A 24,738-nucleotide genomic window follows, 5' to 3' on the forward strand; every position below is an offset into this window, starting at 1 on the left:
CAAATTTACATTTTATTCAGCGAGACATGATATGTACTCGAGGATTGATTACTTCTTTACTTTTAGTAAAGATCTCCACAGAGTGAAGGATTGTATAATAGGACAGAGAGATTTATCTGATCATTCGGGACTAACTATGAAGATTGGGTTTAAAGCTAGCCCCAAAAACACCTTATGGAGGCTTAACACAGGTCTGTTAAATAATGACTCATTTAAAAGAGAAATGGGACAGGAGTTAAAAACATATTTAGAACTCAATGACAATGGAGCAGTTAATCCTACAATTTTATGGGATGCGGCTAAGGCTTAGGGGTAAAATTATTGCAAAATGTGCAGTCCTAAAGAAGGTGAGGAGCAAAAAAGCTGTCAGATTTGCAGGAAAATATGGAAAAATTGGAACAACTGCACACCGTTACAAGGTGCCCCCAGGTATTGGAGCAGATGAGGCCGGTTAAACAGGAGATACACAAAATTTTAAGTGAGGAAATTGAAAAAAAATTAAAATATAATAGACAACGGTGGTATGAGGCAGGACCCAAAGCTGCTAGGCTATTATCATGGAGTCTCAGGAGGCAACAACAGGAGAACACTATTCATAAAGTTCGAAATTTAAAAACAAATAAGATAACTAATAAACTCGAAGAAATTCAGAGAGCATTTGAAGAATATTACGCTGAGGTATACACACAACCGGATAAAGCAGATGAGCATAAGATTCAGAATTTCTTATCCAGCCTAGATCTACCATTTATAGGTAAGCAGCAGAATGAAAAACTCGTCAAAAATATCAGCAGAAGAGATTAACATTGGGATCTCAAAACTCAAGGCTTTTAAAGCCCCAGGATGTGATGGATTTCCACCAGAGTGGTATAGGCAAATGAGGGAACCCTTAATCCCGCTACTAAAGGCCTCTTTTAATTACACTCTGAGTGGGGGGGGCGCTCCCACCATCGTGGCGGGAGGCGTATATCTCTGTCATACCAAAAGCAGGGAAGGATAAAACTGACCCCAGAGGTTATAGACCTATTAGCGTGTTAAATATAGACTATAAACTATTTGCCGCAATTTTGGCTAGGAGGTTGAGTACATTGATGCCCACACTGATAGAGGAGGATCAAACAGGCTTCATTGGTAACAGACAAACACACGATAATATCAGAAGGGCCATTCATATTATTGACCAGATACTTAAAGGGAAAACTGGAACAGTTCTCATTGGGCTTCATGTGGAAAAGGCATACGATACGGTCGGGTGGGAATTTCTGTTTCATGTGTTGAAGAGATTTGGGCTATGTGACAGGTTTATCCAATGTATAAGAATGATTTATATGTCTCCAACAGCGAGGATCAAAGTTAATGGAAGCCTCTCAAATCGGATAACACTACAACGTGGCTGTAGGCAGGGCTGCCCGTTGAGCCCACTGCTCTTTAACCTTTTCATTGAGCCAACGGCTCAATGCATCAGAGAAGAGACTTGATTGGCGGGGGTTACAACGGGGAATGTGGAAAATAAAATTTGCTTGTATGCAGACGACGTGCTGGTAGCGCTAGGAAACCCGGAAGAGGGAATTCCTCTGCTTATGGAAATACTGGAAGAATATGGCAGACTGTCTGGTTATAGACTAAACATTCAAAAAACTCAAATCTTGACATTCTTTTTTTTAACCCCTCAAGACAATTGGTAGCAAGATATAGATTCGGATGGCATCAATCTCAAATGGAGTATTTGGGGATCCTGCTGACAAAAGACCTTGCATTGTTATATGAAGTTAATTATAATCGGGTGGACAAGAAGATATATGAAGATCTGGAGAGGTGGGGTCTGCTCCACCTCCATCTGGGCAGCAGAGTTAATAAAGATAAATATCCTCCCAAAGCTGCTATATTTGTTTGCAGCGCTTCCAGTGGAGGTTCCAGCAAAACAATTTAGGGAGTGGGATATGCATTGCTCAAGATTCATATGGGGAAATAAAAGGCCAAGAGTGAAATATGCAACAATGCAGCTGCCTGGTGAGCGGGGGGGCATGGCTCTACCGTGCTTTAAGGATTACTATCTGGCAGCCCAGATCAGACCTCTAGTGTGCTGGTGTAACTCTAAGTTTGAGGCAAAATGGAAGGACATTGAGCTTTCTTTGATGGATTTCCCAATACAGTCTGTTCTGGGGTCTCTTGAGAGTTTACCACAGGCATATCAGATGCAAATTTTAAATTTAAAATTAAATTTTTTGGTCTTAATAGGGAAATAGGGTTGCTGGGATGGCCAGCGTATCTCCCACGCTTCCTTCCAGCATTGTTAGACCATAAATTCAGGGAGTGGTCCAGGCATGGAATCACTGCGATCTGTAAGATAGTGAAGCATGGGGAGCTGATCAATTTTGAGGACGTGTCAGATTTACGAGATCGGCAGGGAAGATTTTTATCGTTACCTACAGGTTCAGAGCTTCTTCCAGAAGGAAATTAGAATGCTTGACGCAGATGCTAGTGGGGTGATCCAAATATTTATGGATGCTTATGGTGAGAACATTATAAGGGGTACTATAGGCAAAATGTACAGAAGTTTTACTGCTATGAAAAAGACCTCAACAAGATATGTCAGTCATCGATGGGAAAAAGAAGCAGGTATAACTATCTCAGAGGAAGGTTGGTTGCGGATGTGGAAGAATGTGTTATCTACCACAAATTCTTTAACATGACGAGATTTTTGGATGGAAGAATTTAATTAGATTCATGCTGGAGGGAGTGCGGGGAGGTCGCTGCAGGTTGCTTCCATGTCTTCTGGTCATGTCCTAAACTGAAGACCTTTTGTGAGGAGATTAAACAAATGGTGATGGATGTGCTGGAAGTACCACTGGACTTCTCCTTTAGTACCATGTACCTTGGGAATATCCCTGAGGATATAAATAACAGAGACTCATACTTACTGAAAATAATTATGGTTGCATGCAAAAAGGCAATTACTAAGTGTTGGTTACAGACAAGCCCCCCCACACGGAAGCTGGTCATAGACATTATTAACACAATTCATCATATGGAACTGATTACCCTCTCACTGCGGCTACAGAAGGAGAAAGGAGAGAGACTTTGGGAAAGATGGGATCGTTATACGTCAAGAGACTAGAAACTGATACCTCTGTGATGCAGAGGGACAGCTGCAAATTTGTTTGAATGAAACATGCACCTGTGTAATATGTAATATGTGTAAGTAAAACAAGGCGTTGTGTATTTTGGAATATGTGAACATATGTGAATGTGTTGGTTTCCCTTGCCCTCTTTAGTTCTGTATGTAAAATAAGATGAAAATCAATAAAGAGAAAGTGTTAAAAAAAATTAAAAAAATAAAGTTCAACTTACGATCGTGGCTCACGAGTTGGCAGTTCGTCTTGTAATCGGAAGGTTGCCTGTTCGAGCCCCGGCTCCGACAGTCTTGGTTGTTGTGTCCTTGGGCAAGACACTTCACCCGTTGCCTACTGGTGGTGGTCAGAGGGCCCGGTGGCGCCAGTGTCCGGCAGCCTCACCTCTGTTTGTTTGTGAATGGGTGGATGACTGAATGTAGTGTGAAGCGCTTTGAGGTCCATAGGGACTAAGTAAAGCGCTATACAAACACAGGCCATTTACCATTTACATTTACAGATGGTGCCAAAATGCGCCAAAATATGCCAAATGGCAAAACACCTGATTATGAGTTTATTAAACCCACTGTAACATTTCTGTGTTTCACTTTAGAAGCACCAGTCTTTGCACAGATAATGTTGATTACTGGTGTTGTGGAGTTCAATGTCTAATGAAGCATATAAGTGGTTATAGGCAATAAAATCCCAAAATAAATTAGGCGAGGAAATAAAAAAATTCTTAAATATAAGAATCCATGTGACATTCTATTTACACAGCACCACAGCACAACAACAACAGTCGCCTAAAGGAACTTTACATTATAAGGTCAAGACCCCCCCCCCCATGTCAACAAGGGGATACGTCTGTTAGAACCAGGCTAAGGCAGCAGCATCCAGCTGTTACAGCTGGTCGAGGGGTAGGAGAATCAGGGGTAAGGGTGAGTTTTATATCTGCCAGGTGCCTTGTGAATGACACTGGATGACAAAGTTGATTTTACATTGACATCAAATTGCTGTCATGCCCACTGTTGTTAGTTGCAGTTTACACCTCGATTTTTGTAATATCAATATTACAAATATCAATAGAAAGGCTCAGAGATTCATAGATTATTCAGAGGGAGATGCAGTTGCAGCAATTTGAAAAGGCGACACTTGGTGGAAAAACACTTAGGCTTCTAGTTTTGACTACTGCTACAGTGGGGCAAAAAAGTATTTAGTCAGCCACCGATTGTGCAAGTTCCCCCACCTAAAATGATGACAGAGGTCAGTAATTTGCACCAGAGGTACACTTCAACTGTGAGAGACAGAATGTGAAAAAAAAATATCCATGAATTCACATGGTAGGATTTGTAAAGAATTTATTCGTAAATCAGGGTGGAAAATAAGTATTTGGTCAATAACAAAAATACAACTCAATACTTTGTAACATAACCTTTGTTGGCAATAACAGAGGTCAAATGTTTACTATAGGTCTTTACCAGGTTTGCACACACAGTAGCTGGTATTTTGGCCCATTCCTCCATGCAGATCTTCTCGAGAGCAGTGATGTTTTGGGGCTGTCGCCGAGCAACACGGACTTTCAACTCCCGCCACAGATTTTCTATGGGGTTGAGGTCTGGAGACTGGCTAGGCCACTCCAGGACTTTCAAATGCTTCTTACGGAGCCACTCCTTTGTTGCCCGGGCGGTGTGTTTTGGATCATTGTCATGTTGGAAGACCCAGCCTCGTCTCATCTTCAAAGTTCTCACTGATGGAAGGAGGTTTTGGCTCAAAATCTCACGATACATGGCCCCATTCATTCTGTCCTTAACACGGATCAGTCGTCCTGTCCCCTTGGCAGAAAAACAGCCCCATAGCATGATGTTTCCACCCCCATGCTTCACAGTAGGTATGGTGTTCTTGGGATGCAACTCAGTATTCTTCTTCCTCCAAACACGACGAGTTGAGTTTATACCAAAAAGTTCTACTTTGGTTTCATCTGACCACATGACATTCTCCCAATCCTCTGCTGTATCATCCATGTGCTCTCTGGCAAACTTCAGACGGGCCTGGACATGCACTGGCTTCAGCAGCGGAACACGTCTGGCACTGCGGGATTTGATTCCCTGCCGTTGTAGTGTGTTACTGATGGTGACCTTTGTTACTTTGGTCCCAGCTCTCTGCAGGTCATTCACCAGGTCCCCCCGTGTGGTTCTGGGATCTTTGCTCACCGTTCTCATGATCATTTTGACCCCATGGGATGAGATCTTGCATGGAGCCCCAGATCGAGGGAGATTATCAGTGGTCTTGTATGTCTTCCATTTTCTGATGATTGCTCCCACAGTTGATTTTTTCACACCAAGCTGCTTGCCTATTGTAGATTCACTCTTCCCAGTCTGGTGCAGGTCTACAATACTTTTCCTGGTGTCCTTCGAAAGCTCTTTGGTCTTGGCCATGGCGGAGTTTGGAGTCTGACTGTTTGAGGCTGTGGACAGGTGTCTTTTATACAGATGATGAGTTCAAACAGGTGCCATTCATACAGGTAACGAGTGGGGGACAGAAAAGCTTCTTACAGAAGACGTTACAGGTCTGTGAGAGCCAGAGATTTTCCTTGTTTGAGGTGACCAAATACTTATTTTCCACCCTAATTTACGAATAAATCCTTTACAAATCCTACCATGTGAATTCATGGATTTTTTTTTCACATTCTGTCTCTCACAGTTGAAGTGTACCTCTGGTGCAAATTACTGACCTCTGTCATCATTTTAAGTGGGGGAACTTGCACAATCGGTGGCTGACTAAATACTTTTTTGCCCCACTGTATATTATCGCTAATGTGGCGGTGTTGTTTGAATGGCTCTACTTATTGTTTGGGGGAATACTGCATTGACCATCTGTGCCTTAAATACGAGTGTAAATAGAAGTAGTGTGATCATATTACCAGTAGCAAGTTAAGCGCAACCAATGTGGTGAAAAAAGTAGAAAAGAAAAAGTCAAGTTTTAAGCTTAAAATACTTTGTATTAGAGTAGAAGGATTTTAAATTCAATTCTGGTGAGACAAATATGGTTGTTTCCCTTTCTAGCTCCTGTCAGTACTCACACTGCTTTGGATAAACTGGCTTTTCAGGGAGCTTTTAGAATAGCTGTAATAATTACAAAAGTCTAGCCTAAAAGTAATAAATGCATGAACTTTTTCAACATCTGAGAATAGGATGTTTCTAATTTAAGAGATGCTGCCCAAAGCAGTCACACGTATTTGTTTAATATGCACATTGTAAAACACATCCTGGTCAAATACGACTCCAAGATTTCTTACAGTATTACTCAAGGTAATGCCATCCAGAGCAAGAATATGATGTTTTATAACATGTGTTATAAAATTTTTAGGGCAAAGTACCATAACAATTAATTTAAATTGGAGGTCATCCAGTATTTTGTCTTTAAGACATACTTTTTGTAGTGTTGCTGTAAATCTCAATGGACATCCTGGTGAAAACTGTAAAAAAAAAAGAAAAAAATGTATACAAAATTAGGCTAAACTTGGATACTAAGCTGAATACAAAAGCAATCAGCATCTGCACTCTTAACTCTCTCTCATGAATTAACCTAACATATCCATTGTGAAGTGAATTAACTTACAGCATTGATTCCATGATGCTTTGACACAGATGAAAAGAGACTTCAGCACATGGCCAACATGGCTGTAATGCTTTTCTCAAAAGAGGACCTTTGAGCAGGAAGCAATGCCATCACATGATACTAAGACAAATAAAGTTACTTTTAACTAAAACAAAAATAAACATTCCATGTTTATCCATTTCATAATGATCAAGTTCTTCATACAAAGAAAAAAATTCTCAAATGACCAAACAAATCTCAGAACTAAACTCAGCCTGAAAATTCCTGTGAGTCACTGCCCATTGTTGCCTCTGTTTTAGGAAAGGGAGGAATTCCTGGTTCCAGTGGGACCAGAACAGATTTGTAAGAGCCTGAACACACTGGGTTTTTTTGTGAAACTCCTTTTCTGGGAAGTCTTCAGGTGAAGGTTGAAAACCTGACTTCAGTGTAAGATAAAAGTTTTGGTGAAGAAACATTGTATCAAGAATTCTTCTGGCAACAACTCACGTGCTCCCGAGATCCTGCTTGGTGAGAGGCAGGTGGTGGGTAAAAAATAAACAAATAATTAAAAAAAAAAAGTGTGTGTGTTTGTGTGTGTGTGTGTGTGTGTGTGTGTGTACTTTAAACTGTCTACCTCTCTGCAGTTCCTGTTGATTTTCCGGAGAGCAGCAGCTGGAGAACTGCAAGAAGAAAGTGGTCTAATGGCATTAGCAAGACTTTCTGAGATCGATGTCTCCACTCAGGGTGTTATGGGGGCCAAAGACTTTTTTGAAGCCAAGGTATGTAATAACATTACACCGTGTACTTTAGCCGTACGCCTAGATTTTGACTTTGTCCTTAGCTCCTTCAATGCCTGTCATGACCTGTGTTCAGAGTAAAAACATGAAAATATTAACTTTACTGGAACTAACCTGTGAATGTCTATCTGAAGCCTGTTTCAGTGTTCGGGGGGGGGCTTTAATATACTATACCCCAATATGTGTACTTTTTCTTTTTTTTTTGCACAGAATGTTAATGAGTCAAATGGCATATGACTTATCTCTGTGCCCGAGTATATGTTTGATAACTGGGGATACAGCTATGTAACTACTGGTGAAAAAACAAGTACATCAAGTACATTAAGTACTGTACCCAAAGCTTAAATTTGTGAAAAGCTGCAGTCAGCTGTGCATGGCTACTTGGGTTTAAGAAATTTGTTTTTGTGTTGTACCAGATGCAGGCTCTGTCTGCCGGTAGCAAGTTTGAGGCTGAAATTCGAGAGGAAAAAGAAGAACGCAAGAGACAAGAAGAGGAGAAAAAACAACGACATGCTGCCTTCAAGCAGCTGCAGTCCACCTTCTGCTCATAACCCACCACAGAAAGCAGATGATGCAGATTGCAAAGTTCAGTGTTACTGAAGTTTTAGAAACACACTCCTTACTTAGACTCAAACCCGTTTCAAATTGTGGCACTTAAATAAAAAACTGATTAATTAAATTAAAATTAAATCTTGACTAAAATAAAAAACATGTCACAGGGTGAAGTCCAGGATATGGTTAGCCTTGCACAAAACTGATACCTTGTATATTGTATGTTCGACCTCTAGACCATTTGAAATCCGTCTTTGGGGTTTTTTTTCTGTTTGTTTGTTTTGAGTTTTGTGCTATAACCTTGTTGATGAACAGTAGTTTGCAATCCCACAACTAAACAACCATAAATATGTTTCTGTTTACCTACAGAGTAAATAAAGATGTGTTGTAGACCTAGGCTAAGGACAACAACTGTACACTGAAGTTTAGCCGTATTGCTAAAAGCACACAGAAGACGGCTTCCATTTAATCATGCTTGCATGTTACAGTACTATTTCTCAACTTTGCCTTTGCTAAGACTTCGTTTCTAATGACCCTAGGGAAAAAAAAAGATGTTCTCAAGTGGAGGTCTGATGATAATCCTAATAGTGGCAGGAGACAGTTTTCTAAGTGGCGTCTCTTTAGTTATCCTCTTTCGTAAGGAACCATCTGTATAAAAGACCAATGAGCCATTGTTTGAATAATTCCTTTGTGATGATTTGTGCACAGTAATATGGTGTAAAAGCAGTAGCAAGCACCTTTACTATGACCAAACAGTATGTTTGTGAGCAGCATCTCAAGTACATGCAAGTTACAAGGTCCCAGGAGAAATGTGCCCATCTAATTTGATTTTACAGGTTCCCTCCTGTAAAAAGAGTGACATATCACAAATTAAGATGTGAAAGGTCTGGTGTCTGTAGACTACGGGATAACAAAAAAAGTACAAGCTGTCACTTCAGTGCCCGATTACACCGAAAAGATGACCCAGAACAAGATAGAAAACATTCAGTTCTTTTTTTTTTTTTTTGTAGCTCCAGAAAAGTAAAATCTTCATGTGTTATTTTCAAATGCACTGTGGTGTTTTGGTGTAAGAAACAAAATGTTAGGGAGAGTTCAGTCAATATACACTGGTAACCTCACTACTGTTTGTTTTTTTTGCCAATGAGCCATTACCTATAGGTTTTTAACTGACTTCAGAGACCGCTGAAATTCAGCTTCATTTCCAAATAGGACAAATGCTGTTTTTTTATGTTGTGACTGTGAATTACAGTACTATTCAGTACGACTAAGTCTTGGGCCATCGTTCATTTCTTTAAACTTAGGTAAAATGTGTAGTATTTGAGGTGAAAAATGAATCTATTTTGGAAAAAAGATGTAAGCTGACAAAATGTGGAACAAGTGAGTACCTTTAGAGGCACTGTAACAGAAAACTTGGCAAACAACCTATTTTCTGTGGCATTTCATGCTCACATCAGGTGTCTGACCTGGTCTTGTTTTTCCCATTTCAGAAATAGGGGTAACCTCAGGACTGTTGTCTCAAAATGTGAACTGGAGATTCTCATCCATGCTTTGATCTCTACTAGTTCAAATTATTGTAATACGCTGTTTTCTTGTCTAAAGCATGTAGTAATTGCTTCTAGTCCATCTAAAATGCTGCTGGAAGGCGTTTAACTGATGTTAAATCTTCTCGAAACATCTTTACACTGGCTTCCTGTCAGGTTCAGATTTTAGTTAAAAATGTATGCCCCATCTGTAATGTCCATTTTATTTATGTAACACCAAATCAAAACAACAGTTTCTTTATATTTTAAGGTAAAAACCCTAAAATAGTAATAAAGACCTGCAGTAATTCCCTGATTCTCCAAGCTGGGTTCTTAAGCCCAGGTAGGGGTCTTCTTGCTATCTCACGTGTTAGTCTGAAAACAAAGAACAATTGGGTGTTTCAATCCTTTGCTCCAAAATACTGGAACAGCTTAATCCTCTCTTTTTACACTCTTAACCCTGTGACATTCTTTAAAACAGCTTAAAGACAGGCACTTAGCTAATGTTTTTGCATACTGTGGTGTTTTACTGGTTCATGTAAAAACCATTTTGACTTTGCACAAGCTGTACTTGAATGTCTGTCACTTACTTGTTAAGAACCAATTCAAGTTATTCCTTTAGATACAGTATTTTTATTATTAGCGGCCTGTCACAAAAATGCATAATTTACTCTGATTTAATTCCAACAGAGCGATTTTCAAATTGATGGAGTTTGATTAGAGTTAGAGAGACAGGACAAAAGACATGCTGTGGAAGAGAGCTACGTTACCTGATCCATCCCTAACTATAAGCTTTGTCAAAAAGGAAAGTTTTAAGCCTAATCTTAAAAGTAGAAAGTGTGTTTGCCTCCTGAATCCAAGCTGGGAGCTGGTTCCACAGAAGAGGTGTCTGAAAGCTGAAAGCTCTGCCTCCCATACTACTCAATTACCCATCAACCACAAGTTAATCAACAGTCTGTGTACTTAATCAGATGGGGCCTGATTATTCAAGACCTTGTATGTGAGAAGCAGGATTTTGCATTCAATTCTGGATTTAACAGGGAGGCAATGAATTAAAAGCCAATATAGGAAAACTATAAATTTTCTTTCTAGTCCCTGTCAGTACTGACAGGGATGTTATAATGTTTTTGTATTATATACTATATTTCCATGTTTGTTTGCGTGTGTTTCAGTAAATCACTGTACCTTTTTCCTACCAAAATATAAAGACCTGAGGGTGGCTCAAGACTCTCAGCACTGTATACATGTCCAATGGGAAAAGTCTCACGGCAGTACTTTGAGATCAGAGACAGGCTGTACAGGATAGTCCTGCAGTTCCTTCATTCAGCACATCTGCATAGAAAAGAGATGTATGTGTTACTTCATCATGTAGTCTTAGCTTTATCATTAGCTTTGCTATGCAGCTATGTTGGTAGCATTGGTCTAGAAAAGAGACTGATACTTGAAGAAATAGCTGAATACTTTGGGAAATACTAGGATTTTCACTTCGGTAATCTCGGGGTTGCACTTTCACTTTGCTTAGCGTAAAGACTGGAAGCATGGTTAGCAACTAGCCTAGTTCTGTCCAAACATAGATATAGCAATAGCCTTAAGGCTCCCAATTATGTTTTATGTGGGTTCAGGTCATTTCTAGTATTTGGTACCATTTGAGTCCACATATCAGAACTAAGTGTATTTTGTATAATAATGGGCCAGTAGCTATTTTTCCAAATCTTGTCTTAGCCTAAAATGCCGCATCCCCATGTCACCTTTGTTTAAGTTAAGTTACCAATATGAGTTCAAAATTTTAAAATTATTTCCAGTATAAACTGATATTATTTGTAATTTTGATCATAGGTTTGATAAACATGAGTAATAGTTACTCACTTAAGGATAAAACATCTTTCCTGTTATAGTACTAGGCAGAATAGTTATTGACATGAAATGCATATCATTGTGTGTTTTTAATTTATTCACAGGATGACATTCAAAGTTTAATCTATACAATGTTTTTAGTAATTTTTAACCTAATTTATCTAATTCTTTTTTCATAGTTTGGTATCTAAACCCCAAATATGTCGTGCAGTCAGACTGTATATGGAAAAGGAGACTACAAAGAATATTAAAAATTGTGTTTAAGTGATAATAATTGCACAGTACACTGGCAGGATTTTATTTTATTTATGATTATAAATGTTTTAACAATATGCATTTAAAATGTTGAATTTGAAAAATGCAACTTCTTCAAGTTAATGTTATTATCGGATTATACATTTCATTTACAAAATGGTTATTAGTGATTATTACTACGGGTTTTTTTTTTTTAATCTGATAGATGTTAGAAACTTTTAAACCTTTACAGGATTAAATTTTCATTGAACAGGAAGAATTACAAATAATTGGGCCATTTCATTCAATGAACAAAATCACGTCCTCTCACTGGTTAAGCAAACGGTGAGGCAAGTATTCACTGGTGTGATGTCACCTTGCGGACAAAATTAATAAAATAAAATAAAACAACGTTATGCATATATTTATGGTTAAATTGAGTACATTTAAAATAAATAATAAATGGAATACTTAAAAAAAAAACTGGACCAAATTTCATTAAAATGTATTTAGCATGTCACACATGGAGAATTTGGACAAAATTGTTCAAGCATTATATCTTCAGCTTGACTAGTATACTATTCTAATAGTTTATGAAACCGCCTCTCACGAAATCATAAATGATACTACTTTGAAATGGCATTAAATAGTAGAAATGACCAAAATGTTAGCACCAAAGTGTTACGTAGATTGATAAATAGATTCAGATCTTCCAGGACCTGAAACTAAAAAGTGTTTTTGAAAAATGTATTAGCCAGTATACTTCACAGTGCTAATGCATCTATTTCCTCTTGTAGTCTCACTTTTGGAAAGAAAGTACTTTTTTCCCAATGATGTTGATCTATATCTAAAACAAAATTTAAGAAATCCTTTACAGAAACACTGACACATGGGCAGCAGTTTGGCTGTTGTGGAAGATGCAGTCCTCTCATCTTTTTTAAACAATATGCAGTGTCACTACCTGTGGAATGACTGTAATGTCATCTGTTAGCACCATACCTGCAACATACTGAAATCACACTAGTAAAAATTAGTTTTTAAAAATTAGTAAATAAGTAAATATTGCATATGTGCAGAACCTGCTCTGTTCTGAGTGAGGTCATTGCCTTTAATTTGTCAGCTTTGAAGGGCAGAAGTACATTTTGGGTTGCTATACGGATGTAGAAAACAGTAAAAGAATTATTATTTTCTGATACATAGATAATAAAAGAAATTCTAGAAGATCAAATAGATCCACAAGCCCAATGAAGCAGAGAGGCTCTAACCTAAACAGTGTAAAGCGCATTTTATGTTCCTGATCATTTTATTTAGTCTCTATTAATGTACTAAGTTGTAGCATGTTATTGTCGACATATAACCAACCAGTGTATGGATTGCATACTTTATCAGTGATTTGTTGTAGAAATGGACAGAGTATTTTTTGATGAATAAATTGTCTTTTGTTTTATTAGAAAAGTTGCCAAATATTAAAGTCAGCAAAATATATTTTTCAGCACTGTATAGATATTGTATTTCTGCTGTCTCTGTCAGAATGGTAATGTTAAACTTAACTGCAATAAATGATAAATAGAATGGTAAACATTGTGAATCATTTTGCTTGTAGCATTGGCTTACTTTCTTTGGGGACTTGTTCCTACCCTCTCTCCATATATTTCTCTCTGTCTCAGAATGAAATTGCTTTTCTAGTTTGAGTTCCAGACTGATTAGCAGCTGTTGACTAACTATTACACAAAATTGTAGTTAACAAGGAACAGAAAACAGGTGTGACTATGAAAGAGGTCATTATGGGCTACAACTCCCAAAGTCCCACATGATCCTGTTCATTCACAGTGTTCCAGCTGCTCAGTGTACGCTGTCCCAGCATCTTACATCTTGCTGCTGTGTGCTGTGGGGAGTGTAGGAATTTGGTACCATGTCTTGACAGTCTTCTTTTTTATCTTTGAACAAGGGAAATAACACCAAACAAACATGTAGGTTTCTGTTGCAATGTTTGGTTCTTCAACACTTTGTTTTTTGTCACAAAAAGACCTTACTACGATCTTCCAGGGAGTAGCATTGCCAAAGCAATCTGCAGTTGTCATGGGCATGTTAATCTAGAAGCTAAATTTAAGAAGTCTGAACTTCAGTTTGTTTAGAAAATATTTATTTCCTGTAATGTACACTGTACAAAGGCACATACACATTTGAAGGAACATTTCTTCACTTTAGTCTGAAGTCACTACATGATTTCTTTTATAATATACCATATAGATAACACATAGATTCTCATTCAATGAACAGCCTTAAAAGAGAAAACTATTCTAAATGCAAAATTTTGCTATTCTACCTACTAGCTTTCTTTGCTTAATATAAAAACATTTAATATTGGAAAAAATGAAAATTATTCATTTTGTATTTGCATAATGATTGAGACAATTATCTTTCAAAATAAAAGGTTTAATCCATAGACCAATCAGCAGTCAGTATCATTCTATCAATTACTACTGAGCCATATGCCAAGCAGGTAAGTCTAATGTTACACAGTTCACTTTACATCATGAGTGTCTTTGTTCTAATGGGATTCCAGAGATTATCCATAGCAGCTTACCATAACAACCATCTGATGTTATGTTGTGATTGTCAGCTCATGCTGCTAGTCTGCAGTACCGTCAGTTCTGTTGCTAGACCATAAGAATTAACAACATGAATGCCAGAGAAGAGTTTCTTAATTTTGTCCCTTGCTTTACTGTCTGCACTTCCAGTACTGCTGCTGCACCTATGAATTTTATATTGCTAGTCATCTCCCTTTTTTTTTTTTTTTTTTTTTTTTTTGCTCCTTTTGCTATTTTTTTTCTGTCATATATAAATAAAGTTAACAGTCACCAAAGTTGAATCTGAACTTTGAATACTCACATAGGTTAAGGATAGGAAAAGCTGTCAAACATTACCCTCTTTTTCTCATCATTTTTCTTCAGTCACTGTTACACCATCTACCCTGTTTCACAGCCCACGGCTTTACAAGATCACACAGACTTAGCCTGTTGGCAGGATAACTCTATGGAAGAAAGAGAGATGAGTCTAAATTTGTCATTGTCACTGTGAGCATGCTTGCAAATGTTAATGCAGATCACTGTACTTATTGTTATCCTGACCTTTTCACTTTTTAATAACATGTACATTTTGTGAGTGCTGCTTTTATAGCTTTGCTCTCAAATGTATTTTTGCTAGAAAACTAATTCTATTTAATTTGATAATAAAGGTAAATAAGAAATTCTATAACCTCTATAAATAGGTAATGTAGTGTTGCCACTGGGCACTCACAGGCAAGGATGACAACATGCAAACTCTTGATTCAAACCCAGAATATTCCTACTGGCCACTCCACCACTGTGTCACGTTCTGGATCATTCAGTTGTCATGTACTGTATTGCTTGTTGTAGCTGGGAACTGTAAGTTTATTCTGGCCTGCAACTGTTTATGTCTGGTCCCAGTCAAGTAATATTCATACGTTATTCCTGTTAAGTCTATCGGAACCTACCCTTTAGCTAGCTTAAGTCAGTAAGTTCTCAAAGCAGGTATTACATTTGAACAAGGTACATCTGAATTTCTACACAGTAAATTGCTTACTTGGAATTCAATAAATATCTTATCCTTGTATGAGAAGCGTGAAAATTTAGTTGATACAAAATGCAATCAAACTGCTCCATGGCTCCCCAAAATAAAAATAAAAACCTAGAATAGATTTAAATTTTGGCTCCTGTGTACTTCTAACCATGGATTTTTCACAATCATTCTTTAAACACAGCAATTCTGCAATTTTCATTTGATTTTGGAGAAAAGAATTAACCAAATCTGGCAAGATGTGCAGTTGGTGAGTAGCAACTGTCTGTTAGTGTGGTTAAAAATACAGTAATGGGGCAAGCATGACAGTGAAACTGCAGTAGCACTCAAGTGCTGTCGATAAGGTGATGCCTAAATATAAATTGTGTATTTTCATGAGCTGAGTGACCAAACTTTTTGATCGTACCTTGTAAGTTTGAAGTGTAATAAGAGAACAGTTTAGACTGTTCTTATTCAGTCATGTAAATTCTTCTATGATCCTTGCATTTTCATCATCTTGAATTACTTTTCCTTAAGTATTAAATGTTCAAACACACACATCTCCCTATACCCCACTCCGCGCACATTCTTCCATCCTTGCTAGTCAGTCATTTTAACTAATACAACTGCCAGTAGTTACTGGTTCCCCTGCTTTGAGCACTGAGGACTTGAAGTGATTTGAGGGAGGAGGTGAGGGAGCCTGCAGCAGTACTTATATATATCTGGCATACATTTGAATTTTTATAATGTTGAATCATAAATTCAAATTTACCAAATTCAATCAAATACCTCCTGACAACAAATATATCTGCCTCCACTTGCATATTCTCTCGGTCTCTTTGAGAATCTTCCCTTCAGCATTCTTACTCCATCCTCTCATTTCCATCACCGTTGATCTGCACCACACAGTCCTTGTTCATAGGCTCTTTTGAATGGGCTGTATCAAAGTGCTGGTTGCTCACTGTGTACCTTCCACAGGCATCCAAACCCAAAGCAGGGACAAAGCGGCGGTCAAACTGGATTTCTTGGCGCAGATAAGAGGTCCTCTTCTGGCAAGTGTCGCCAGTTCCCTCCTGCAAGGCTGATAGGAAGACAACTAACTCAAAGTGGGTTGATGAACCCTCACACAGGACAGGATAGAGGGGGCTCCGACGGTCCAGGGGGTGGTAAAAGGTGAGTGGGAAAATGAAGAAGGGGCATGGCTGCTGGCCCAAATGGTCCAAATAGAAGTCCAATGAAGTCTGGTGCAGAGCTTGGCCTTCATGCTCCTCGTATAGCACAGCACTCACCTTTACATCCACCAGAGGCCGCTGCAGCAGATTGGTGACTCGAAGCATGAGGCACGTCTGACCCAGGTGTTGGCCCACCACTGCCTGGTGGCTGAATTGTATGGCTCCTGCTCGCTTCTGGGGGCGGGCAATCTTGGCTACAAATGCACCTGAAAGTTAAGACGAAGTCTTGTTCATGTTGTTTTTTTAGCCAGTTAATCACATTTTTTAGTAATGTTTCTTTGTACTAAACCATAGCACAGGAAATATTTTTCTCAAGCATCATGGAAAACCCCCCACAAAATGAGTAGTTAATAGTAATGGTTGCAGCATATGACCAAAGAACATGAAAACATGAAGTGCCATTAAGCTGAAAACTTTTTCTCAAATTATTATGAAATTATTTTAAACCTCTGCATATAAAAAGGATTATAATTCCTAAACACCTAATGTAATACTTTTGCTAAATGCTTTAAACCTCTCCACAAATCGCTACCTTATTATGGTGGAGGGGTTTTTGTGTCCCAGGGATACCAGGGGCTATGTTGTCTGAGGCTTTTTGTCCCCTGGTAGGGTCTCCCAATGAAAATTGGTCCTGGGTGATGGACCAGACAAAGACCAATTTAAAAAAAACCCTATGAGCAGAAGATTGAGGGAACCATTTACCCTGTGCAGGATAGGGTTAACCAAGACCCTGCCCTGGAGCCAGCCCCGGGGAGGGTGTCCGAGGGCGAGCGTCTGATGGCCGGGCCTTAGTCCATGGAGCTCATTTGGGCACAGCCCAAAAAATAAACATGGGCCCACCTTCCTGTAGGCATACCATCCCCACATTGCGCTGCAGGGCTCGGGTGCAATGTGTGCTAGGTAGAGGCCAAGGTCAGAGACCAATCCCAGGCTACCAAGACTAGCAACTGGAACATGGAATGTCACCTCTCTGGTGGGGAACGAGCCTGAGTTAATGTGTATCGTCTGTTCTTATAAGAATGACGGCCTTCTTGGAGTCCCTGGACAGGGTGCTTGAGGGTGTGCTCTATCTGGGGGCTCTGTCGTCCTACTGGGAGACTCCAACGCTCATGTGGGCAATGACAGTGAGATCTGGAGGGGCGTGAGTGGCAGGAATGACCTGCCATATCTGAAACAAAGTGGTGTTGTGTTACTGGACTTCTGTACAAACCACAGTTTGTCCATAACAAACACCATGTTTGAACATACAGGTGTCCATAAGTGCAACATGTTGATGATTAATTTTGTAATCATATCATCAGATGTGTGGCCTTATGTTCTGGACACTCGGTAAAGAGAGGTGCTGAAGTGTCAACTGATCACCACCTGGTGGTGAGTTGGATCAGGTGGCAGGGCAGGATGCTGGACAGATCTGGTGTGCCTAAACCTATAGTGAGGGTTCACAGGGAACACCTGTCCCAGTCCTTCAACTCCCACCTCCAGCAGAGCTTCGACAGTGAGTCCAAATGCACTCAGCACCTCAATTGCTGAAACTGCTGCACTGAGCTGTGGCCACAAGGTGGTTGGTGCCTGCCGTGGTGGTAACCCCCGAACCAGATGGTGAAGGGAACCGTTAGGCTGAAGAAGCAAAAATGTAAAAATATGTAATGTCCAAAATGTTATGGTCCTAACTGTATGGAGAGGCAGACAACTACAGCAAGTTCATATAGAAATTGGGGAATTGTATGTCTGATAGAAAATGTTTAGACTTTTGAAAAACATATAATATTTCTGCTTTTTTTTTCAGTAGTAAAACAGAAACAAAAGGTAATAGACAATGGAAAGACTAAAAGTAAAATACAAGCACTTGGATAAACATCATTACTTTCCTCACTTGTTCTGATGGTGTGCATTGTCATCAGATAAATGCACATTTCTGATTTCTATATAGCAAAGGCAGTGATCATGATAGTGGAAACAATTTTAGACCAAAGAATGATGTTTAAACTTCAAAATATCTTTTAAAATGTTAGAAGCACAACTGTATTCTTAAAGTGCCCTATTTTTACATTACTGTACTAAATGTGTCTCAAATCACAGGAGAATAACTTAAAATATATGACTATTTCTTAAGCCTCTTACACTGTGCACTGCTTTTGGTTCATTTATTAATGGTAAACTGGTCATTTTTCAATGAAAAGTTGGAGCAGTGTTACTGGGTTGGACCTGGTAACACTCACACATCGGTAAAGTAAAGTGTGGTTTGATCTGTGAATTTTTGTGAGGAGCAGCGTAATGTTTGAATAAAGCTTGAAAAAGGTTCAGACAAAAGATGCCAGTGTCCAAGATAGAATAGCATTTCTATGGGATGAAGTCAACAATATTACATATCTAATTTTCTGGCTACCTAGAAATATATTCATGGGATTTATCTCTGGAAGTGCAATACCTGGAGTATTCCAGCAGGTGTCACATTTTTTTAGCCTCAGAAGCTTTAAAACTGCAATCTCTGTTCTGCCTCATGAGGTTGGAATCCTATAGCTTTTTTTCTTATCTCAGGATTAATGAAACAGATCTTGTAACATGTTGTATTATAAGATATTTGTTTAATTAATCTTTAGATCTTTTGTTGTGCCATAAGATCTAGTTTTCCACTTCAAATGTTTATGATTAGGATGTGGATAGGTGTTTTGGAGATTACTGGTTTGATTTAAGCACTGACTGAGACTGGCAACCTGTCTGGGGTGTATTTTGTCTCTTGCCCAGATTCACAAAGTCTGCTGTGAAAGGTTCCAGCCTATGAGAAAAATGTCAACATGAGCAATTTCACAAAGAAATGATAGTATGATTTACACGTTTTCCTTTAGACTTTGGGCTACCACTAAAACACCTTCTATTGTGAATATGTAAATGTCAACTCAGTGTGGTAGTTATTTTCTGTTATGTTTCCCAAATAGTAAATTAAACTTAAGACTGAGAATTGTCTTAGAATAATTGATGTTTTGATGGAGAGATGTACCTGTGATAAATGCTTCCAGCATGAGCCCAAGCAGCATCTGTACAGCCAACAGTGCTATAGCACTGGGGCAGTCTCCACTGGGGAACATAGTGCCATAGCCGATGGTTAGCTGAGTCTCCAGAGAGAAGGAAAATGCAGCAGTGAAGCTTGTAATGTGCTTTACACAGAGCACATGCCCCTGTGGGGGCGCATCATGATCCTGCACAGCAAGGTCCCCATTTAGGTGTGCCAGCAAGTACCACAGACAGGCAAACAACAGCCAGTGGGCCAGGAAGGAGGTGCAGAAGGCCAGGAGGACCCATCTCCAGCGCAGACTCACCAACAATCCCCACACATCCTGCAGGGCCAACAGCCAGGCTCTGCGTAAAGTCTCATGCCATGAGCCCGAAGAACACACAGTGGGGCGAAGTGCACAGTGTCCATCTTTGGTGATCAGACGCTGGTGAGGTGGAGCGGACAGGAGAGGTGATGAGGAAGCCTTGCCACCCAGAACACTGCTGTTCGATTTGGTTGTCATGCTTATGGGCAAAGTGAAGGTGATGATGATCCTGAAATGAAATAACAGGGGAGCTGACTAACATAGATGATCAGTAATTATCCATACAACTTTTATCAGCATTTTTCCCATACAAAAATAGATGTAAAGAAAAAAAAGAGCTAGAAGTTAGTCACACTGTGGTATGAAATTTGCCCATGTATGGGAAAGAGGTGGGGATGGGGGCTTTGTGATCTGTGGGTAAATTATTAGAGAGCTCGCAATAGCTTCTCAAGTTCCTGTTTTCTCTCTACATACTTCTTGTGACTGCTGTTTTGAATCGCATCATTTTGCTGAATAATTTCAGCTTGGTTAAAAGGACAATAAGTTCAGGTTATTCACTCCTGTCTCTTTTCTCCAGTAAATGAGCACAGAGAGCAGTTCCTACTATCTAAAGATTATAACTGTAATTAGAATTTAGTTGAAAAAAGGTCTTGATGCACTGCTGCCTGTAAGTTGGTGGATTCTTTTAGTTATGCTAAGCTAACCAAATGCTAAATCAATCAATCTATCTATCTATCTATCTATCTATCTATCTATCTATCTATCTATCTATCTATCTATCTATCTATCTATCTATCTATCTATCTATCTATCTATCTATCTATCTATCTATCTATCTATCTATCTATCTGTCTGTTTGTGTGTCAAATACATTTTCACTGGAACTCTCACTTGATGCAAGTGTGGCAAGCTATCATTAAACTGAAAAAACAAAATAAACCTATCAGTGAGATCCCAGGAAGTGTGCAAGTGACTTCTTCAGTCTCAGCTGAGTTCAGGTTTCGCCTGCCTTATAAATAGTACCGAAACTAGAACCAGGTGTAAATAACCTTCAGGACAGTTGTGCCGTCCACTTAGGTGGAGTTTGTTTGTTTTCCCCCATGTATAATTCACAACAATCCTCCTGGTACTTAAACCTGTACACTATTACTCTGTTTTTACCGGAGACCCAGTTCTTAAGGTGGACCAATTTTGGTGTAGTGTGTTTAGGCAGACAGAGAAAATACGTCTCAGATGTTCTGTTACTCCTGACACATAAGGAATCACAAAAGACTGCTTAGGAGGCGATTGTCCTTCTCTCCTGGATTGCTTGAAGCATTCTTAAGGTGTCTTCCCAGCTTTGACAAATCTCCAGCTTGGATAACTACATTTACTCAGGGCCTTTTTGAGATGTTGTTGTTCTGCTTCCTTGGCAGCTGTGTCTGTTTGGATGGTGTTCACTATCTGTTGTGGCATCCTTATGACACGTAGTGTGTTCTCCAGTGGATAAGTGATAAGAATCAAATCTTAAATATTGATTGTCTACTAATCGGAAGGTTAGTGGTTTGATTCCAGGCTGCTCCAATCTGCAAGTCAAATATCCTTGGGCAAGATACTAACCCCAACTTATCCTCTGCTGTCTGCATGCACTGGAGTATAAATGTGTGTGAATGCTAGATAGAAAGAACTTCAGCATAGAAGAAGTGCTTGTATGAATGGGTGAATGAGCCAAGTTGTATAAACTGCTCTGAGTACTCAGGCAGAGTAGAAAAGTGCTACTAGGATCTGGATACACTGGTTTAAAAAAAGTCAGTGTCTACTGTACACTTTCAAATGTTTCCCATTAATGATGGAATTTTCACAGTCTAACTCCTTTCATATCCTCTCTGGTGTTTGTCTATTAAGTTAATGTGATTATTGAATTGTGGCACGTCCTGATTTTCTCCCAGGTGTCATTCACATACCTGAACCAAAGGGTTTAGGAAAGGACTGCCTAAAGTTGGTACATGAGTATGAACAAACATAAGATGGCAGACTACAGGAACCACCTGAGATGCAGCTACAGATGCAGAGAGTCAGCTGCTAAACAAACTGGTAAGGCATTTTTACAATGTCACAACTCAGGGACAATATCAACTCTGTTTCACAACTTGGAATGGAAATACAGAGGGTTTATAACAATTTAAACCACTGGTTTGCCAGAGTAGGCATAAGACTTTTCTGTCTGGAAACAAGAAGACTCTTTTAGATGTTTTCTGGCAAATGATTTACTTGTACCAGAATGGTGGGAAGAAAGAACATCTAACTTTCTGTCTGTCTGTCTTTAATGCAATAATGCACAACTTTGTGATTAATATTAACTATAGCAGATATATTTGCAGGCAATCCTCACAGGCAGAGAGCTAGTCCTGTCCTCTCCAGAGTTTCTATTTCTATGTCAATATTGTTGCCAGGAGATTAGAGCAGGTCCCAGCTGGGAATCTGTCTGAGGAACACAGCAACATGCAGAGTAGGAATGCATCTTTCATCTGCAGGGAGCTTTAAACTTACTGCACTACATGGCTCTCCACTTGTCTTGTTCACCAGTTACAATATACATTTACCACCCTTTTACGCATTTATTAAGCAACTCCCTTTTACACATAAACACATCAAAAAGATAATGCAAAAATATTTAAATACTTAATTCTCTCATACATTTCATAACTATTTAAAACACAAAGAGGAAAATAAATATATGGTGTGGGTTGTCAGTTACTGACAAATTGAGGTAATAAGTGGAGTGGTGAATCGACTGCTGATCATTTTGTAGTTTGTCTTCGGCTGCTGGGGAAACATCAGTCTGATTAAATGAAGCCAAGCATTTACATGAGAGCCATGTGCTTGTTTCCTTGTATTTTCCTTGTAATTTCAGTCTGTAAGCTGTCACTGGATCAGCTTGTGATCACGTGAGCCATTGGAAAAAGCAGAACTGAGGCAAAACATAAGTATCGGTCACATTTCTGTGTGTTCAGTACAGATCTGGAGTCAGCATGTAGTTAACCTAGCTTAGTATAAAGACTAAGAGCAGTTCCAAACGAGTATGCTGGCTCTATCCTGTCTAGCAAATAAGTAGCTAAGTAGTAGTGTTCTATATCGTTTGTTTAGTCAGAGATGTTATAAATTATAGATGAACCACCTAAAAATCCCTAACCACAAATCTATGGAAAGTTCTATATTGCCAAAATGGTAGATCTATGCCATATACAACTGTATCCCCAAAAGCCAGTTGCCTGCTTCATAAGAACTAAATCAAGGCGTGGAATGGTAGAAGCAACGTAGAAGTAAACATGATAAAATGATTTACATATGAAAGTGTCTCTTTTCACATTTTTCTGGTGTTAAAAAATGTGAATACTTGGTTCTTGAATATTTTGAAAAAGAAAAATATTAATATTAAGTATTAGAATCTTATATGCATCCATCAATTAGTCCAACAGCAAAATTAGAGTCAGAGTTCATGAAAGAATTCAATAGGTAGGCACCAAAGCTTAGTGTCACTGCTCCGAGTGCAATACTGCCACAATGTCTCTTACTCATTTTATGCTATGATGTTGAATAATCAGTGATTTATGGTCATAATTCTGTTTGCGTTTTTTTCTGTTTTCTAAGTTGGTAACTTAGACTTGAGAATGAATTCAATGTTAGAATTTATGGTCAGTTGTCAAAGTTAATGTTTCTGTCAAAAAGAGAATTCCTCTAGACATTTAGGAGACGAAATATAAGGCCCACAGCTGAAGTCAGTTTTGTACTTATATATATTGTATGTATTTATATGCAAAATATTTTAAATAACTTAATTTAGGTGATTATGATGTTGCAGATATGTTTTTTTCTCCATTTCTCCACACTGTTATTCATAGGGCATTGTGTTCACTTAAAAACAAATTTGTAAGAACTACAGACACAGACTGGCAGATGCAGTTTGCCTGTGAACCACCAAACTTTCAAAACAGACTCTACCTTGAATATTTTATACATAGCAGCTGTGGTATCATGTTTGTAAAAACACTAGATGAAGCTATCTCTGTAAAGGTCATTAATGTACTTTGTAAATACTGCTGTTTAATGCAGTATGCAGTCTGTATGAGTTCAGTTTTTCTGACCTCATAAAGATGTCTGTTATTTATACTACAGCCTCGTTTTTGTACGATGATGTATGATGAACACTTTGTGTAACTGCTTTACTTACTTTAACTAATGGAAGTTATTTACTCTAAGTAACAGAAATTTTGCCTGATAGTGCCTCAAAAGTCTTTTTCGTATCTTTGTTAATGTAAAAGGAAGTAGACTAGTTAGTGGAAATAAGTGCTTATTGCCAGCTCAGTGGGGTGCACCTAGGTTTATATAACAATCAGGCTGCAGCTGTTCACTTCTTGTATTTGAACAAGCAAGTCTAAATACAAATATGAGATGAGTGATCATCTACATCACTGTAGCAATCATTAGTCTACTACATCTATTACAATTATCAGAGCCCACAAATTTCACTGATGTTACCCGACCAATCCTGTTTTTTATTACAAAGTCAACAAGTTAGATTAAAATAAGGGCACTTCAAAGGTTCCGCAGGACTGATGAGGTTGATCAGCTGATAACTAATTGCTCACTATCCATGTAGCAGTGTTTCAAGTCTGTCAGCATCACACGCATAAGGTTTTACTTACCTATTACTGTAGTCAGGGCTACACCTGGGCCCTATGACCTTTTCACCTTAGAGCTGATCTGAGGTCTGACAAGTGGGAAAAGTGGCTGAAGCAAATAGAGAGACTGTGCTGTTAGATCCTTGGAAGATGAGGTTTACTATCCAAGAAATCCTTAGCAGAAAGTGTCACTCCAGAGAAGTTTTTCAGTGTGGGAGTGGGACTGAGCACAGCTCCTCTGATCTGCAGCTTCCAGCTCTGGGGTGAGGATGATTCAGTTGGTCA

At 38.8% G+C, this 24,738-nt stretch overlaps 2 protein-coding genes across 2 annotated transcripts in view; one reads left to right on the forward strand and one right to left on the reverse strand.

The window, feature by feature from the left end:
• efhd1 (EF-hand domain family, member D1) overlaps window positions 1–13,256 on the forward strand; it is a 29,169-nt gene extending 15,913 nt beyond the window's left edge. The window contains exons 3-4 of the mRNA XM_085479102.1: window positions 7,352–7,486; window positions 7,921–13,256. Coding sequence (XP_085335228.1) covers window positions 7,352–7,486; window positions 7,921–8,055 — 270 coding nt within the window. The 3' untranslated portion in view covers window positions 8,056–13,256. The remainder of the gene's footprint in view (window positions 1–7,351; window positions 7,487–7,920) is intronic.
• A 657-nt stretch (window positions 13,257–13,913) lies between these two features.
• Window positions 13,914–24,522, reverse strand: kcnj13 (potassium inwardly rectifying channel subfamily J member 13). The gene is made up of 3 exons (XM_085479101.1): window positions 24,478–24,522; window positions 19,474–20,021; window positions 13,914–16,681 (listed from the first exon to the last, which is right to left on the reverse strand). The coding sequence occupies exons 2-3, from the start codon at window positions 19,988–19,990 to the stop codon at window positions 16,107–16,109; spliced, it is 1,092 nt and encodes a 363-aa protein (XP_085335227.1). The 5' UTR covers window positions 19,991–20,021; window positions 24,478–24,522; the 3' UTR covers window positions 13,914–16,106.
• Between the last annotated feature and the right edge of the window lie 216 nt (window positions 24,523–24,738).

The sequence above is a fragment of the Copadichromis virginalis genome, linkage group LG14 (assembly GCF_057382275.1).
Source record: "Copadichromis virginalis isolate Kocher_CV1m ecotype Utaka linkage group LG14, C_Virginalis_male_GT1.1, whole genome shotgun sequence".
NCBI classification, from domain to species: domain Eukaryota; kingdom Metazoa; phylum Chordata; class Actinopteri; order Cichliformes; family Cichlidae; genus Copadichromis; species Copadichromis virginalis.